This window comes from Aotus nancymaae, unplaced genomic scaffold, assembly GCF_030222135.1.
Source record: "Aotus nancymaae isolate 86718 unplaced genomic scaffold, 86718_ANA_hifiasm-v0.15.2.pri h1tg000011l, whole genome shotgun sequence".
In the NCBI taxonomy this organism is placed as follows: Eukaryota; Metazoa; Chordata; class Mammalia; order Primates; family Aotidae; genus Aotus; species Aotus nancymaae.
The window spans coordinates 20,584,742-20,604,028 of NW_026988422.1; the positions used below are offsets into that span (position 1 = coordinate 20,584,742).

The following is a 19,287-nucleotide window of genomic DNA, read 5'->3' on the forward strand; positions in this document are numbered from 1 at the left end:
ATTTGATTCTTCTCCCTTTTCTTTTTAATTAATCTGGCTAGTGGTCTGTCTATTTTATTGATCTTTTCAAAAAACCAGCTCCTGGATTTATTGATTTTTTGAAGGGTTTTTTGTGTCTCTATATCCTTCAGTTCTGCTCTGATCTTAGCTATTTCTTGTCTTCTGCTAGGTTTTGAGTTTTTTTGATCTTGCTCCTCTGGCTCTTTCAATTTTGACGATAGGGTGTCAATTTTAGATCTCTCCTTGCTTTTCATGTGGGCACTTATTGCTATATATTTTCCTCGAGAGACTGCTTTAAATGTGTCCCAGAGATTCTGGTATGTGGTATCTTTGTTCTCGTTGGTTTCGAAGAACATCTTCATTTCTTCCTTCATTTCATTGTTTATCCAGTCAACATTCAAGAGAAAGTTGTTCAGTTTCCATGAAGCTGTGCGGTTCTGAGTTGGTTTCTGAATTCTGAGTTCTAACTTGATTGCACTGTGGTCTGAGAGACTGTTTGTTATGGTTTCCGTTCTTTTGCATTTGCTGAAGAGTGATTTACTTCCAATTATGTGGTCAATTTTAGAGTAGGTGTGATGTGGTGCTGAGAAGAATGTATATTCTGTGGATTTGGGGTGGAGAGTTCTGTAAATGTCTATTAGGTTTGCTTGGTCCGGGTCTGAGTTCAAGTCCTGGATATCCTTGTTAATTTTCTGTCTCGTTGATCTGTCTAATATTGACAATGGGGTGTTAAAGTCTCCCACTATTATTGTGTGGGAGTCTAAGTCTCTTTGTAAGTTATTTGTAAGAACTTGCCTTATGTATTGGGTGCTCCTGTATTGAGTGCATATATATTTAAGATCATTAGCTCTTCTTGTTTCATTGATCCTTTTACCATTATGTAATGTCCTTCTTTGTCTCTTTTGATCTTTGTTGGTTTAAAGTCTATTTTATCAGAGATGAGAATTGCAACTCCTGCTTTTTTTTGTTCTCCATTTGCTTGGTAAATCTTCCTCCATCCCTTTATTTTGAGCCTTTGTGTATCCTTGGATGTGAGATGGGTTTCCTGGATACAGCACACCGATGAGTTTTGGCTTTTTTTCCAATTTGCCAGTCTGTGTCTTTTGATTGGGGTGTTTAGCCTATTTACATTTAGGGTTAATATTGTTATGTGTGAATTTGATACTGCCATTTTGATGCTAGCTGGCTGTTATGCCCATTAGCTGATGCAGTTTCTTCATTGTGTTGATGCTCTTTACCATTTGGTATGTTTTTGGAGTGGCTGGTACTGGTTGTTCCTTTCTATGTGTAGTGCCTCTTTGAGGAGCTCTTGTAAAGCAGGCCTGGTGGTGATGAAATCTCTGAGTACTTGCTTGTTTGTAAAGGATTTTATTTTTCCTTCACTTATGAAGCTTAGTTTGGCTGGATATGAAATTCTGGGTTGAAAGTTCTTCTCTTTAAGGATATTGAATATTGGCCCCCACTCTCTTCTGGCTTGTAGGGTTTCTGCTGAGAGATCTGCTGTGAGTCTGATGGGCTTCCCTTTGTGGGTTACCCAACCTTTCTTTCTGGCTGCCTTTAGCATTTTCTCCTTCATTTCAACCCTGGTGAATCTGACGATTATGTGCCTTGGGGTTGCTCTTCTTGAGGAATATCTTTGTGGTGTTCTCTGTATTTTCTGGACTTGTATATTATCCTGCCTTGCTAAGTTGGGGAAGTTTTCCTATATAATATCCTGAAGAGTATTTTCCAGCTTGGATTCATTTTCTCCATCACATTGAGGTACACCTGTCAAATGTAGATTAGGTCTTTTCACATAGTCCCATATTTCTTGGAGACTTTGTTCATTCCTTTTTACCCTTTTTTCTCTAATCTTACCTTCTCGTTTTATTTCATTGAGTTGATCTTCGACCTCTGATATCCTTTCTTCTGCCTGGTCAGTTCGGCTGTTGAAACTTGTGTATGCTTCGCAAAGTTCTCGTGTTGTGTTTTTCAGCTCCATCAATTCACTTATATTCCTCTCTTAGTTGTTTATTCTCGTTAGCATTTTGTCAAATCTTTTTTCAAGGTTCTTAGTTTCTTTGCATTGTGTTAGAACATGTTCTTTTAGCTCAGGGAAGTTTCTTTTTTTTTTTTTTTTTTTGAGATGGAGTTTTGCTCTTGTTACCCAGACTGGAGTGCAATGGCACGATCTCGGCTCACCGCAACCTCCGCCTCCTGGGTTCAGGCAATTCTCCTGCCTCAGCCTCCTGAGTAGCTGGGATTACAGGCATGCGCCACCATGCCCAGCTAATGTTTTGTATTTTTAGTAGAGACGGGGTTTCACCATGTTGACCAGGATGGTCTCGATCTCTTGACCTCGTGATCCACCCGCCTCGGCCTCCCAAAGTGCTGGGATTACAGGCATGAGCCACTGTGCCCGGCCCTCGCTCAGGGAAGTTTCTTATTACCCACTTTTTGAAGCCTGATTCTGTCAATTCATCATACTCATTCTACATTCAGCCTTGTTCCCTTGCTGGTGAGGAGTTGTGATCCCTTGTAGGAGGAGAAGCATTCTGGTTCTGGGTGTTTTCATCCTTTTTGTGCTGGTTTCTTCCCATCTTTGTGGATTTATCCACCTGTCATCTTTGTAGTTGTTGACTTTCAAATTGGGTCTCTGAGTGGATGTCCAGTTTGTTGATGATGAAGTTATTTCTTTCTGTTTCTTAGTCTTCCTTCTAACATTCAGACCTCTCTGCTGTAGGACTGCTGAGGTCCACTCCAGGCCCTGCTTGCCTGGGGATCACCTGCAGCGGCTGCAGAACAGTAAGGGTTGCTGCCAGTTTCTTCTTCTGCTATCTTTGTCCCAGAAGGCTACCCACCAGATGTTAGTCTATGTTCTCCTTTATAAGGTCACTCTTTGGATATATGGGGGTCAGGGAGCTTCTTGAGGAGACAATCTGTCCTTTATAGGAGCTCAGATGCTGAGCTGTGAGCTCTGTTGTTCATTCAGAGCTGACTGGCAGGCACGTTTAAGTCTGCTGCAGCAGAACTCATAACCCCCCCCCCCGCCTTTTTTTTCCCCAGGTGGTCTGTCCTGGGGAGTTAGGGCTTTATTTATGAGTTTCTGTTGTGCTGCTGCCTTATTTCAGGGCTGCCCTGCCCAGCGAGGAGGCAGTCTAGTCACTGCCTGCAGAGGCTTTGCTGAGCTGCTGTGGGCTCTGCTCCATTACCGTGTGAACTTCCCTGCAGTCCCATTTATACGGGTGTAGTTAGAACTGCCTCAGGTATGGCAGCCGACCTCTATAATAGTGGACTCTCTCTGTAATGGTGGGCTGCCTCGGCAATGGCGGGCTGCCTCAGCAATGGCAAACTACCTCCGTAGTGGTGGACTGCCTCAGTAATGACGGACGTCCCTCCCCCACAGAGCTGGACCGTCCTGGGTTCAGCTGTGCTTGCTGTGAAACTCTCAATCCAGAGCATTTCCTATTGCTGTTTTTTCGTGGGGGTGGGACCAGCTGAGCCTGATCACCTGGCTCCCTGCCTCAGAGCCCCCCCCCTTTTTTTTTTTTTAGTTGAACGGTGGACTCTGTCTCACAGGTGTTCCAGTCGCCTGTTGAAAAGGCGCTGGGATCTGAAACAGCTGCACTGAGATTCGGGGTGCTTTTTTGCCTGGTAATCTCCTGGCCTGGCTCCCTGTTTCAGTCCCCTTTTAAATCAGATGAATGGGCGACTCTGTCTCCCAGGAGCTCCAATCACCAGCTAAAACGGCGCCCGGACCCGTGTATTTTGTATGGAGAACCGCCGGCACCAGCAAAACAGCCATGCCGGTGAAAATAGCCGCGCCGGCTAAACCAGCTGCACTGGCGACCCGTGGGGTTCCTCTGCCTGGGAATCTCCTGGTTTGTGGGCAATAAAAATCCATCTGGAAATGCGGCATTCACTCACCCTCCGTGCTTTTGCTGGGAGCTGCAATCCTGAGCTGCTCCTAATCGGCCATCCTGGATCCCTCCCCGCAGGTCTTTTCTTAAATTGCACATTAGCTTATCAGTTTCAGGCATTCATCTGTTTCATATAAGTATTTTAGGTTAAACATTTCCTTCAAAATACTTTTTGTACATTTCATCAGTTTTGATATATAGTGTTTGTCATTCTTAATTTCTAATATTAAATCCATTATGATTTTTGAATCTGTGAGTATTTAATAGTGCTTTTAAAATTTCCAAATATGCAGGAATTTTAACTCATTTTCTCATTGACCTCTAACTCAATTGCCTTGTGATCAGAGATCATAGTAGTCTGCGTGATACTTATCTTTGAAATTTCATGAGGCTTTCTTTGTGGACCACCAATATATGATTATACATGTAAAATAATAAAAGTACACCTTCAAATAATACTGTGCCACTACATGGGTAGAGCAGGCACCTTATAGCAGATTACTCCCAACTCCTTCTTCCCATCCCTGTGATATTCCTGTCATTCATTTCACTGGTTCAAGTGCTATAATTAGCCTACGTTTTTACTCTTATTGCTTTAACTAACAGTTATATTTTAGATCAATTAAAAATAAGAAAAACAAAATATTTTATTTATTCATTCTCTTCTGCTCTTCCTATACTAATATAGATCTAAGTTTTTGATCTATGTAATTTTTCTTCTGCCTGAAGAACTTGTTTTATCATTTCATGCAGGGAAGGTCTGCTGGCCATGAATTCCTTCAGTTTTTATTTGTCCCCTTTATTTGGGGGGTGGTGGGGATGTAATTCACATACAATAAAATCACCCTTTAAAGTATATAATTCAGTAGTTTTTGGCATATTCAGAAGTCTATGCAACCATCACTACTATCTAATTCCAGAACATTTTTTTTTTTAATTCCAGAACATTTTCATCATCCCCAAAATAAACACCATGCCTAATAGTGATCACTCACAATTCCCCCTTCCCCTCAGCCCCTGGCAACCACTATTCTACCTTCTTTTTATGGATTTGCCTATTCTGGACATTTCATATATATGGAATCAGGCAGTATATGGCCTATAGTGTTTTTAAGATTCATCCAGGTTTTAACACATCTCAGTACTTCATTCTTTTTTATGATTCCATAACATTCAATTGTGTGAATATACCACATTTCATTTATCTATTCATGATTTGATGAATATAACCATGTTTAGTCAGTGGTCAACATATTTTCTTCATTTTTTTTTTTTTGAGATGGAGTGTTGCTCTTGTGCCCAGGCTGGAGTGCAATGATGTGATCTCTGCTCACCACAACCTCTGCCTCCTGGGTACAAGCAATTCTCCTGCTCAGCCTCCTGAGTAGCTGATTACAGGCATGTGCCACCACGCCCGGCTAATTTTGTATTTTTAGTAGAGACAGGGTTTCTCCATGTTGATCAGGCTGGTTGGTTAACACATTTTTAGGAATATTGTAGCACCTGTTGGGAGATATACACATTTCTGTTAGTATTTCTCAAACTGACCTAGCATCACCATAGAGAATATTAATATTCTGATTGATATTCGTATCTGTGACCTAGATCTGGTAATAAAGGAAAATATAGAGTACAATGTACATTATTCAGGTGATGGATTTGGTAAAAGCCTAGATTTCACCACTATGCAATATATTCATGTAAAAAACTGCACTTTACCCCTTAAATTTATACAAATTTTTGTGAAAAAAAAAAAAAAGGTAAGAGATGACATTAATTGACATTATTTCAGGCACTGTTGGATAAGAAGAATAAAGTTCTTGAAGCAAAGAAACCCCCTCGCTTCCTTCAAAGAAACACAGTACCTCAACCTCGGCTTCCAACTCCAACCTTGGAAATGACTTCCAGTGTAAGTTTGAAACTTTTTAGTTGAAATGCTAAATTCAATATCATTGTCAGTTTATTCTTAGGATAGTTTAGCTTAAAGCAAGTCTAATTTTGCAGTGTTAGTTCCCCAAGCTCTGACTTAAATGTTGTCTTTATTATTATGTATCAAACATCAAACACATACAAAAACAAATGAAATGAAATGAAATAAATGCAGTCCGTTTTGAAAATAAAAACACAATTAAAAAATCTTTCTATGAAAAATCAGCATCAGAAGGTAATGCTCATGTGTATGAAATAGAAAGAGAAGATTGAATGATGCTCGGTTACCGTAACTATTTTCCCACATGGAGAAATGGCTAATGACTGTTGGAGTTGAAGAGGAACGAAATGCCAGAGATGTCATCAAGACAGGCTTGCTTCTGGGGTGGGAATGACTCAAAGGGCCCTGATTAGGGCCACATCTCACCAGACTCAGTTTTAGCAAGGTAGCAGGGTTGCTTAGGATTTAGAGGACTGACTCAGACAAAACAAACCCACAGGAACCTGTTAGAGATGCCATGATGCAAATGCATTACTTTATGGAGAGAACGGTAACTGCCTGCTAGATCAGGCTGTTCCTCTTGGCTGGTCAGCACATTATCTGCCAGTATAGGACAGTCCTCACAAGAAGCCAAACTATATTCAGAAGGCTGATGTGTTTCTTGGCTGAGGGCAGGAGTTGGTGGGAGACCACACTAACACCTGTTACTACCTCTGATGAGTGGCTCTTGCAGAGGGACCAGAAAGCTCCCACTAGCAGGCTGGGATGTGCACTACTGGATAACATTCTCTTTTCTAGACTTTGTGCAGGCCTTTGGTTGACACATTATCTTTTTTTTTTTTTTTGAGACAGAGTCTCGCTCTGTCACCCAGGCTGGAGTGCAGTGGCATAATCTTGGCTCACGGCAACCTACGCCTCCTGGGTTCAAGCGATTCTCCTGCCTCAGCTTTGTGGGTAGCTGGAACTACAGACGTGTGTCACCACGCCCAGCTAATTTTTGTAGTTTTAGCAGAGACTGAGTTTAGCCTTGTTGGCCAGGCTGGTCTCAAACTCCTGACCTCAGGGATCCGCCTGCCTTGGACTCCCAAAGTGCTAGGATTACAGGCATGAGCCACTGTGCCCAGCCTGACACATTGTCTTTCATGTGTGTTAATACCATCGATTAGACTACTGTTTTCTTTTTAACATTCAAAGACACCTTAATTAGATTCCCAGATCCTGCTTTTTCTGCTTTGGACACATAGTTTTTAAGGTGATTTTTGTAGATGGCTAATCTTGTTTCTTATATTCTGATTTTATCAGCATAGCTAAATTCTCATGAGAATTACCTTACTCTGTCATAGGCTAGGTGTATTTTTGTCTACTGATGATAAAACATGAAAATCTTATTGCAAAATGATGTTATAAGCAATACTTGTTGTTTCAAAAAAGAATTTGCTGGAAAGGAATATAGGTAAATGAGAGTGGCTTTATTTGTAGGGATAGCATGGCAGGGAGTGAATTTTTTGCTTGTAATATGATTTGTTAATGATGAAAAATAATGAATTTTATGGTAAGTAACATTAAAATACTGTATGTTCAATAAGGGCAGGGACCATGTTTTATTTCTCTTTAATCCTTCTGGCATCTAGCACAGTCTCTTTTGCTTGAAATAAGTCTTCAAAAGAATATTTGATGCTTGGACTACTACAGTTCTCAAGCTGCGTGGTTCTCCCTTTGTTCTTTTAGGAAGAAGAAGAAATAGAAATGGCTGTGATCTACCTTCAAAAGTTACTCCGGGGCAGAGTCGTTCAAAACATGGTGTGTAGGTCCAACTGCTGGCCCTGTGTTTCTCTTTTGAGAATAAATTTTTTAGAATGCCTATCTGCTTGGTTCCTTGGAGTGAATTCCCTTTTGCACCCTGCTATCCTATTCAGCTAAACTCTTGAATTGCCTACCCATCCTTCTGGTGACCTGTTTCCTTCTAGTGGCATTGTTTATCCGGGTGGGTGGCACAGTATCAAGGAGAGAGACAGAAGGACCTACAGACTATTTGCCATGGTTGTAATTAAGGCATTATGAAACTCACTTTTCCTTGGAATTGTTAAATCCATACATTTTCTTACCTGAATTTTGGCTATGTAAGCATTACAAACCAGGTAGATTCCCTAATTTTCCACAGAGTTATAATACAAATAATCTCGCTAAGGCTTTACAGTTGGGAAGTTAGTTTTTTTTCCCCCAGACAGCTGTAACTTGTAAGAGATTCAGATATGATGAGTAAGTCAGCTGGATGAACAACTTGTGTTTAGCACTGCTCTTTACTCTCCTTTCAGTATTTCCCCAAGAGAAGCACCACAGTTAAAGTCGGACAGCAGATTGAGTGTTACAAACCAGGAGCAGATTTATTGGAAAAGAAAAAGAAAATTTGGCCACGAAAAATGCTATCTCGAGGTTTATTAGAGAAGGAGCACAGGAAATGAGGGGGGAAGGTTCTGGTTTCTTAATATGACCCTAGCGTTATCATCTTGTCTTTAAGAGCATTCTCAGAAACTGGGCTTAGGTTTCAGCTCACTGAAACCTAAGCCCATTCTCTGCCCGAGAAGCTGAAGGCACAGAAAAGAGGGCTGAACTCTAGCTCTGTGGGACACATCTGCTCTACGGAACCCAAAAGGCAGGGTGGAACCCACGTTCACAAGTGTCTCACAAGTCACTGCGTGAGACTCCTAGTGCTTGGCACAAAGGGATGGTAACTTGCCGGTCTCTGTTTGATTTGATACAGATGTTTGAAGGGAAAGAAAAGCGACTGGAGTTGATCCAGGAGTTACGCACCTGCCATGCACTACAAGAAGATGAAAAGCTGGTGAAAAAAGCCGAGAAGCAAGTGATCCTGGCCTTACAGCAGCAGAGGAACTTGCATGAACACAAGGTTTTCTTTTTTTCTTGTTACTTTCTTGTTAAATTTTCTCCCTTGATTTTTATCATTGAAAAGCAACATTATTATAAAAATTAATGAAATGTTAAAAAAGAAACAGCCCCACAATCCCATCACTCTGTCGGCATTCTTTTTTTTTTTGAGACGGAATTTCGCTCTATCTCCCAGGCTGAAGTGCTATGGCACAGTCTTAACTCACTGCAACCTCTGCCTCCTGGGTTCAAGTGATTCTCCTGCCTCAGTCTCCTGAGCTGGGACAACAGGCATGCACCACCATAGCTGGCTAATTTTCGTATTTTTAGTAGAGATGGGGGTTTCGCCATATTGGCCAGGCTGGTCTCAAACTCCTGACCTCAGGCGATCCACCCGCCTCAGCCTCCCAAAGTGCTGGGATTACAGGCCTGAGCCAGCATGCCCGGCCATTCCTCTGCTATTTCAAAGATGGTTGTTAATGACTTCAAAGTTATTAAAAGACTAAAAAGTTCCAAGGTTTTCTACTTTCATGTTATTCAACATCTTAATTACAAACTTGTGTGAAAGGAAAGATACTGAAAAATTAAGCGGTATCATGAGTGAATTTCTAGGAGATTCCATTTGGTTAACTCCAATATTATCTTTAATAAAAACTTGACATTTCCCTTCATGTCTGGGAAGATGCCCTTTACTTTGTGGATTAGAAGAAAAAACCATTCTCCATGGTCACTAACAGAAATGTCTTGCTAAATCCTCTGGCTCATTTGAGGGCTGTGTTTCATCAGTGGCTGACTAAACAATTGACTCTCTCATGCCTCAGTTTTCCTCATAAGAACCTGAGATAAAGCCAATCAAGAGGTAATATTCCCAATAAAAATTAAATGCATTCTGAAAGTGAATTGACTGCCAAGAGTTGAGTAATCTAGCACCTCTTCTAATAATCACCACTGATAGTGGAATTTGTATCCTTAAAGTTATGTTATTATTTTCAAGGTGTCACTGGTTGAAAACCATTTGGCTGGACTGGAAGGAAGAGCACTGGCACATATGTTTGACTTCCTGTCCAAAGAGCTGGTGAGACTGCAGGAGGAGAGGAGGATCCATGCTTTCGTCATGCTGGCCGAGCGCCAGCGGCGGGTGCGAGAGGCAGAAGAGAGTGGTCGGCGCCAGGTGGAGAAACAGCGTCTGCAGGAGGAGGACCAGATATTTAAGGAGGCAAGTAGGGGTAGCTGGGTGTATGGAGGCTGCCTAGAAGGAGCCAAGTCAAACCAAAGGAAGCTTATGACATAAAATAGCATTTGGCTTGTTTGTTCATTGGGTTCCTACTGTACGTCAGGCACTCTAGAAAGACACTGTGGGAAACTCAGAGGGAAAAACCTAGACACGATACCTTCTCTCCTAAAGCTTAAATAACGTATAATACGCACATGTGCATAGACTAAGAAAATGTAATGAGTTCCATGAAGGAAACAAATAGGGCCCAGAGACACATTTTAGGCCGGTTACTCCACTTGCTGTGTGGATCACAGGCTGGAGGGAGGACAGAGGGGGAACTAGGAGGCCAGGAAGGAGCTGTTGAAGTCATGAAGGCCAGAGCAAGAGATAGGAAGTTGAGTATTACGTCCAGTGTTGGGTGTAAGCGACTGGAAGATGTTGGTATTATTTCCTGAGGTAGGAAAGTTGAGAGAGGAATAAGCTTAGGGGCAGGAAAGGAATCAGGAAATCAATTTATAATCAATTTATATTTAGTTTGGGACATCTAAGCAGAGGTATTGTTTCATATGTGGATCTACAAGATGTAATTTAGAAGAGAGGTTTTGGCTGAAGATGTAAATTCAGGAGTTGGTGACCAGCTTCTAGCTTCCTACCAACTTAACACACTTTTCTTCAAAAAGAGTTACTGAGATTTAGAAATTATTGGCAAATTAGAACTTGCCATCCCCTCCCTAATATCACTAAGGAAGAACCAGCTGGGGATGGGAAGAATAACTAGGGGTGAGAATAAGAAGAAATGGAACAGAGGAGCTACTACACACAAAAGCAGAGAAAGGAAGAAGCTAGTAAAAAGCTTCTTAGGAAGATATCTTCTAAATGGGAATGATCCCAGAAAACATCTGCTCTGTCCAGCAAGGGCAAGAAAGGGTTAAGATAGCCCTTTTAGCCTGATTTAAGAATCACTTATGTAAAAAATGAACCCAGCTGTGGATCCACAGATTCAAATATCATCCATCATTTTAATTCCCAACCTTTCTAATTAAAATATAATGACTATTTTCCATCCTACTTTCCCAACATCCATTCAAACAGATTCTCTTGAAGAGAAATATGCTTGTACATAAAAGACAGAAATGTAATATTTAATGAATTTACAAAAAATAGCATATAGATAGAAACACAGATACAGAGTCATAGACTCTTCTTTAAATACATACACATTTTTGTGGGCACATACATGAGGACATATTTACAAATATCTGGTGCACACAATATTAGCAAGACAGAGAAACACAAATGCACACATTTCCTTACATGTACAAATGTGTCCAAAAATTTACACATTTATAAAGATACATGTAAACACAGGTACATGTATCACTACAGATGGACCACAGTAAACTTTCCATCTCCATATAGATACAACTTGCTTCCTGAATAAGAGGGTAGGCTCTGTGAAAGCACGAACATGGTATATTCCCTTTGTGCCTTGCACAATGCAGCATAGATCCCTGTACATAATAGACATTCAGGAGATATATTTTGGTTGGTTAGTTATTTGGTTGACACTGTATTAAACTGGCCATTGAAACTCTCCCGTAGAGAAGGCATAGGGATTCAAGGTTGATGTTTTACACACAGATGTACAGTATCATATACTCAGAATTGTGCTAAAGCCAGTCAAGAAACAGGTACTGAGTTGTTACTGAGTCTGAGGCATTAGCTCAGATACAAAGATATATTCAGACATAAAACAGAAAAGTGCCCTACCTCTAAGAAGTTGATAATCTGTTGAGGAGACAGCACACATATATAGACAAAACTATGCCACAGTTGATGCTTAATCTTCCTATGTATATACACCTGTAAAACAGGCAAAATGAAACTACTTGGCTTATGAGTTACATACTTAGGGAGTGAAATTATAGAGAAAAGAAAATGTTTACCATGAAATTGGGAAGGTGCTGTGGTAAAGGAGGAAACCATGGTGGCCTTCTGAGATACTGGCAATTACTATAATACATGGGTTCTGACTTTACCCTAATTCATTACACTGGATATTTATGTGCTCTATACTTCTTGTTTTATTTTTCTAATCTCTGAGTTTGCTTCTGATGCATTTTAAAAATATGGATTCTATTTCATGATTTCAAGTAAGCTTTTTTTTTTTTTTAAGCTACTTGCTTTAAAAAGAAGCAGTTAAGGGCTGCTGTGATAGTTCAATAAATTCATTAGAGACCTAGGATCCTTCTAGCTTTCTACTCTTATGTTCTTAGGTCATAGCCAGGTCGTAGCCCTTTTGGCAATTTAAGATGATTGCTGGTGTCCCAGCATTATGTTCTCATGAAATGAGTAATGCAGAGAGGAAAAAAGAAGCCAAGTCTTTCCCTTTAAGAATTCTTTCTTTGGTCAGAACGTGGTCATATGGCCAATCCAGCTCCTATGGGTGCTAAGAAATGTAGTCTTCATTCTAAGCACCTGTTTGCCTAGTTAAAATCCAGAGGTTCTATTATGTAAGGGGAAAGAGAGAAAGGACACTGGGGAATACCTCCTAGTCTGTGCTACAGTTAGGTAGTTTGACCAAGTCATGTTGCTGGTAAGAACAAAGCCAGGATTCAAACCAGCGTTATTGACTGAAGCTCATGATCCTTCAGCAGTGCTGTCTTGCCCCACAAATAAGGTCCATAATTCTGAAATGGGCTAAATGAGTGTGGGCTACCCAGAATGAGTAGGTAGGTGGATGAGAAACAGACTGATGATATGGTAGAGAAAATGAATAATTAGTGAAGGGTCTGTTTACTTAATAAATGAAATATACGTGCTTAAAGTTAACCAATGTTTGTGTATTTTTCTTGTGTTGTTTACAACAACATACAACAATTAGGGTATTATTGTTTTTTGCAGGTAGTTAAAATTCACCATAGTACTATAACCTCCTACCTAGAAGACATAATACTGAATACCGAAGCGAATACTGCAGAAGAACAGGCCAGGGCAGAAATTGAGAAGATGGCTGAGAAAATCAATGACATTGCTTATGAAATGGAAAGCCGGTGTGTATCAAGAGAACAGATTGTAGAATGGAAAGTCCATTTGCTGGTACTCATATATATTTTTTCAAGACCTTATGATTTCACCACCAAGGAGAAACAAATAACTCATACTTCAGGGTTCATTGTTTTATTAACATAACTCTTGAGAAGCCAACATGGTATACCTCTGTATGTATTCTCAGTTATCCTCTGCAATCTGGAGTACTCTACTCACTTTAGGAATACTCGGAAGCATGAAAACAATGTGACTACGTGTGTGCAACATTACTGGGACTTCATCCCAAGGTTTCTGGCTTCAATGTGTAAGCTATATTTCCAACATTCCCTTCCTGGCAGGCAGGGTAACTGAAGGACAGGGTCAAATCCAATTTTTTATGGAGTTAAACAAACTTGCCAGGAATGTGATATTTCAGATCACTTAATCAAGGAAAAGGTGATGGTGGGATTTGAGTGGGGTTGCTTACACAGCAGGAAAACATAAATCAGCAGCTCAAGTAAAGAAACCAAATAAATCATTCAATTTGTTTTTTATTTTTTAGCCGAACCTATCTTCAGTCAGAGGAGATTGTTGCAGAGTTGGTTTATAGTTTTCTGATCCCAGAAGTGCAAAAATACTTTGTCAAGGAAAAAGGTAAGCCAATGTAAATGCTTTACTTTAGGATTTTTTAAAGTTGTGAATTATTTTCAATATTCCAGAGATTTAAAATTAAACAGAGGGATGGGGAAATTTCTGAAGGAGGATCGCTGAGTTTTCTTATTTCAGAGCTTGTCAGGTTCTCTGCATGCTGTCTGATTCTAGAATATAATCAATTCTAGTACAGATGGGATGTAGTTCTAATAAGAGTGACAGTAGCACAATCCAAACCTTCTTTAAAAGGATGTTCCCAAGTTTTCAGAAGAGGTGTATTTATTTTGTTTTCTTTTAAAATATTTATTTATTTACTCACTTATTTTTGAGGTGGAGTCTTGCCCTTGTTGCCCAGGCTGGAGGAAATGGCACAATCTCGGTTCACTGCAACCTCTGCCTCCCAGGTTGAAGCAATTCTCCTGCCTCAGCCTCTCAAGTAGCTGGGATTTTACAAGTGCCCACCACCACGCCCAGATAATTTTTGTATTTTTAGTAGAGACAGGGTTTCAGCATGTTGCCAGTCTGGTCTTAAACTCCTGACCTCATGATCCACCCGTCTCGGCCTCCCAAAGTGCTGAGATTACAGGCATGAGCCTATGCACCTGGCCATTTAAACTTTTTTTTAAAAAAGCATAAAACAAATACTGAGCACATAAAAGATTTTCACATTATAGCAGCCTTTCAGAGGCAGGACACGTGAACCATGAATGTTAAAAAGCAAGGGTGCTAGAAAGGTCTAAATCTACCCTGTTGCTTTGCCTGTACCCCAAATAGCTTGTTTCTGTTGGAACTTCATCCAAGTATAAATACTCTAGTTTATCATTTGTCAAGAGGTGACATATTTTTAAAGATTGATGCTTTTAGTCAGTAGAGAAAGAGAAAATAATGTCTTAAAAAGAAAAATAAGATTCTTCCATAGCTCTGAGACTGTTGATGATAGGCTTGATCCTAGTCAGAGGGGTGCAACCAGGAGAAGACCAATATTTAAGTGAAACAGTAGCTCAGAAGCATTCAAAATTATACAGGGGAATTCCAGACAGGTTTAAGCAGAAAAATGCTTAACATTTCAGTTGCTTAATCAGGGATAAAGAAATGGTGGAGCTCTAACTAATTTGCAGAGGACAAAGAAATACCAGTTTTTCCATTGCATGACTGTAGTGTAATTTTTAAACCAGTACCCCTAAGGATAAGCATTTAGGTTGTTTCCAGTGTGTTTTCCTATTACTAACAGTGCTTCAGTCAATATATTTTACACATATCCTGGCCATGCTTCTGAGAGCAAATTCCTAACAGTATAATTGCTGGGATATAGGGTATGTGTATTTTACATTTTGATAGATAGTACCAAATTTCCCTACAAAAAGATTGTTCTACCAATTTGATATTACCAGATTATTCCCCAAAATGATTGTTGACTCTCATCAATAGTGTATGATAGTGCCTATACAAAAACGTTAATTTTCAGATAAAGTAATATATTTCTGTGTCACATTATGTTACAAAAAGGACCTTATGTTTTCTAGGGACTTAAGAAAATATGCTACTCCTTTCCACTTCTCCTAAGTTCAAAGTGAGGCTAGGCTGCTTCAAAGCCATTCCACCCTTGATTGAAATTCACCCTAGGATTGAAAGAGAGGAAAACAATGGGTTTAATATTTACTAGTTTTTGGCCAGGTGCGGTGGCCGAAGCCAGTAATCCCAGCACTTTGGGAGTCTGGGGCGGGAAGATCACTTGAGCCCAGGAGTTGGGACCAGCTTGGGCAACATAGGGAGACCCAGTCACTACAAAAATATATTTTAAAATTAGCCAGGTGTGGTGGCGTGCACCTGTAGTCCCAACTACTCAGGAGGCTGAAGTGGGAGGATCACTTGAGCGCAGGAGGTCATGGCTGCAGTGAGCTGAGATTGTGCCACTGCATTCCAGCCTGAACAACAGAGTAAGACCCTGTCTCAAAAAAAAAAATTACTAGTTTGTGATCCCTGTCCCCACCTTGGGAGTCTGAGTTGAGGATTTGGAGGAAGACTTGAGCTAAAGGAATCCAGGGGGACTTATGTGTGGGCAAGTTGACTGAGTCCTTAGCCTCTCCCCTTTCTATTTTTGCCAAATCAAAAAAGCCATATGAACAGGGAGCACACTAGGATCTTTTGTTTCTTTTGTCAAATAACAGAACCATATGTATTATATAATCTCTTTACCCAAAATTAAGGTAATATTATATATAGACTGTTTTGAGATATATCACTTTTTAAAAAGCCAGTGGACCAGAAAGACCTTAAAGATACCTGTAGATAGATATAAAATAACAGTAATTGCCAAATTTTAAATGCATGCTAAGTTCCAGGAAGTTCACTAAGCATTTTTAAATGTACACTATCTCAGTTTCTTACAAAAACTATAGGTATATTCTAATTTTTCAATTAATGGAAATTAGCTCTTAGAGACATATGACTTGCAAATTTGAACCATGGTCTCTGTGACTCCAAAGCCCTAGATTTTTCAACCATATTACTGTGAAGTGCTAAGAAAGTGCTGAGTTAATTACCCTAATTAAACTAGCTGATACCCAAATAGCAAAGAACCCACAGTACTTCTTATAGTCTTTTACTAGCTATTTGACTTTAGGTAAATTACCTAATGTTTCTGTATCCATGTTTCTTCTTCTAAGAATGGGGATATTAATAATGCTATCTTTTAAGAGAATTAAATTGACAATTACATGTCAACTGCTTAAAACAGCCCTGGCACAAAGTAAGGAGAAATGCTAACTGCTAACATCATCATCACTAGTCCTTTCCAAGGGCTTAGGTGCTTAGTATGGTCTATGCTAAATCCTGATAGTGAATATTCTTAGAATTTGGAGTTAGGACTACCTTCTAAACCCATGAACTCAGAAACTCATCACCAATCAGTAAGTCCCCCTCCACATTAAGAACTAAGGCTCAAAGAGAAGTATGAGACAAGGTCTTTATTTGTAAGTTATTTACACTCGGTAGCAAACAAAACGTAACTCACATGAAGTGCTTCAGTGCTGAATAGGTTGGTACAAACTGAAGTGTGGTAAGTGGTAAATCTGGGCTGACATAATCAGAGGAGACTTCCTGGAGTATCTTGGACATGAGCTTTCCAGGTTTTGCAGTTCAGGCATTCCAAGTGAGGAAAACTGCTGAGGAGTGGAATGGAGGCAAGCATGGTGGGAAGAAAAGGAGTATGACTGGGCTGAGCCAGAGAGTGGGTACAGAGGGAGCAGAAAGAAATTAAATTTGGGTTGGGTTTACCTTTAGTTTGCAAACTTATTTCTACCGTGACTCTCTTGAAACATTTGGGAATGGTTTCGTCCAGACTTTCAGAGTGAAAATTTTTCTATCACTTTGGAACAGTGAGGAATGCACAGCGGAAACATATCTTTGCAGCCCATCAGCTCATCCACGGGTACATGGAAAGCATGGTTCAAGAGAGATTAATTGAGGGACAGCAAGGTGAGGTCTCAAATGCTGCCATGTTACTTGAGAAAGAAAATGAGAACAACAGTTAAGGTGAGTTTAATTTTCCACTTGGAAAAAAGCAGAGAAAGGAAGAAAGTCAGCATTGTTCAGCTTTGCGCTGTGCTGTAACAATCACAATGTGAAAAGATTGTTGTTTAAGGAATGAAGGACTTCCATTGAAATTGGCACATTTCCTCTAGGTTATGGCATCGCTGCTGTTGAGATTATTAGAAAATTAGAGGGCAGGCATGGTAGCTCATGCCTGTAATCCCAGCACTTCTTTGAGAGGCTGAGGTGGGGTGGATCACCTGAGGTCAGGAATTCAAGACCAGCCTGGCCAATATGGTGAAACCCTGTCTCTACTGAAAATACAAAAATTAGCCGGGCATGGTGACAGGTGCCTTTAATCCCAGCTACTCAGGAAGCTGAGTCAGGAGAATTGCTTGAACCCGGGAGGTGGAGGTTGCAGTGAGCCGAGATTATGCCACTGTACTCCAGCCTGGGTGGCAGAGCGAGACTCCATCTCAAAGGAAAAAAAAGAAAATTAGAGTTGATATTACAGCAATTAGACTCTTGTGATCCAGAAAATATGAGTCTAAATTATTTTTATGGGTTCTTTTAGCATGCGGGTACCCCATCAAATGAAGCTATAGAATGTGTCAGTGTTATATATATAAAAAAACTTGTTCTTATGGAAGTAGACAAGGCATGCCCTAATGCATTGTGCTAGTTGTAAGCATGGCATGAGACAATTCTAGCTCAGACACCTTCTGCAGTGCCAGTGCCCACCACAATCAAGAATATTCAGGTACATGAGGAGACATGACAATCTGAACAAGCAGCAAAAACAACAGATGATAGAAACAGACATAAAAGTATCTAAAATATTGGAATTGTTAGACACAGATTTTATTTTTTATATAAGTTATTGGGGTACAGGTGGTATTTGGTTGCATGAGTAAGTTCTTTAGTGGTGATTTGTGAGATTTTGGTGCACCCTTCACTGGAGCAGTATACACTGTACCATATTTGTAGTCTTTTATCCCTCACTCCCCTCCCATCTTCCCCCCAAGTCCTCACAGTCCATTGTATCATTCTTATGCCTTTGTGATTAGACACAGACTTTAAAATAACTATGTTTACTACTATGGACTTCTATCCTCCAGAACTATAACTATGAGAAAATACGTTTGTTTTTTAAACCATCCAGTCTATGGTGTTTTGTTATGGCAGCCCCAGCTGACTAACACAAATTTTGGTACCAGGAGTTGGGTACTACTGTAACAAATACCTAAACATGTGGGAGTGGCCTTGCCACTAGTTATGGGTAGATGCTGGAAGAGTTTTGGGGTACCTAGTATATCTATGGACATTAAGGGTGATTCTGTTGAGTTATCAGATGGAAATATGGAATATGTTATTAGAAACTAGAGGAAAGGTGACCTTTATTATAAAATGGCAAAGACCTTGACTGAATTGTGTTTTATGGAAGTAGAACTTGCAAGCAATGAAACTGGTTAGCTGAGGATATTTCTAATCAAAGTGTTAAAGGAGCAACTTGGTTCCTCCTGACTGCTTATCATAAAATACAAATGGCAAGAGATGAACAAGAAATTGTTAAGCAAAAAGAAATCAGAATTTGAAGATTTGGAACATTCTTAGCCTATTTGTATTGGAAAAATGAGAAAGCTCTTTCTGATGGGAATGCTAAGGGTGGGTGAACAGATATTTGATAAGTGTGTGGGATTATATAAGCAGAAACTGCAGGATGAAATTAAGGAAGCCTATTGGTTGGACTTCTTGAATTAGACAGGCTGTAATGACAGAACTATTCAGCTGCAAATATGCACTATTCTTCAAGAAGAAGAAAACATTCCACAGGAGATCCAGAGATCATCAGGGTCATTGTCCCAGTTTCAACAGGCCAGGTGGCTTTCACCCTGAGCTTTGGAGGAAGGAACACCCAGTGGGCCCCAGCTCAGCAGAGCTATGGGGTGGAACCCTGGGTCAACAGAGCTACAGAGACAGGACACTTACTTAGAGCCATGGCAATGGGGCACTGTAGAGTCAAAGGGGTAGAGCCATCCTCCAGAGCCATGGGAATGATGCTGCCACCCCGGTGGGCTTATAAAGCAAGACACTAAGCCAAAAAGACAATATTCAACAATTAAGATCCAGTGGAATTTGCCTAC

The 19,287-nt window shown here is 40.2% G+C and overlaps 1 protein-coding gene across 2 annotated transcripts in view; it reads left to right on the forward strand.

Annotated features, from left to right (window-relative positions):
* CFAP91 (cilia and flagella associated protein 91) overlaps positions 1 to 17,146 on the forward strand; it is a 57,723-nt gene extending 40,577 nt beyond the window's left edge. Inside the window, exons 11-17 of one of the 2 annotated variants that reach the window (XM_012463927.2) lie at positions 5,692 to 5,808; positions 7,558 to 7,629; positions 8,591 to 8,737; positions 9,710 to 9,931; positions 12,836 to 12,984; positions 13,524 to 13,615; positions 16,991 to 17,146. In XM_012463927.2, the coding sequence (XP_012319350.2) occupies positions 5,692 to 5,808; positions 7,558 to 7,629; positions 8,591 to 8,737; positions 9,710 to 9,931; positions 12,836 to 12,984; positions 13,524 to 13,615; positions 16,991 to 17,145 (954 nt within the window). In that variant the 3' untranslated portion in view covers position 17,146. Of the gene's footprint in view, positions 1 to 5,691; positions 5,809 to 7,557; positions 7,630 to 8,590; positions 8,738 to 9,709; positions 10,022 to 12,835; positions 12,985 to 13,523; positions 13,616 to 16,990 lie in introns of those variants that run through there. The other variant, XM_012463929.3, reaches the window with a different exon arrangement.
* Positions 17,147 to 19,287: the final 2,141 nt, after the last annotated feature.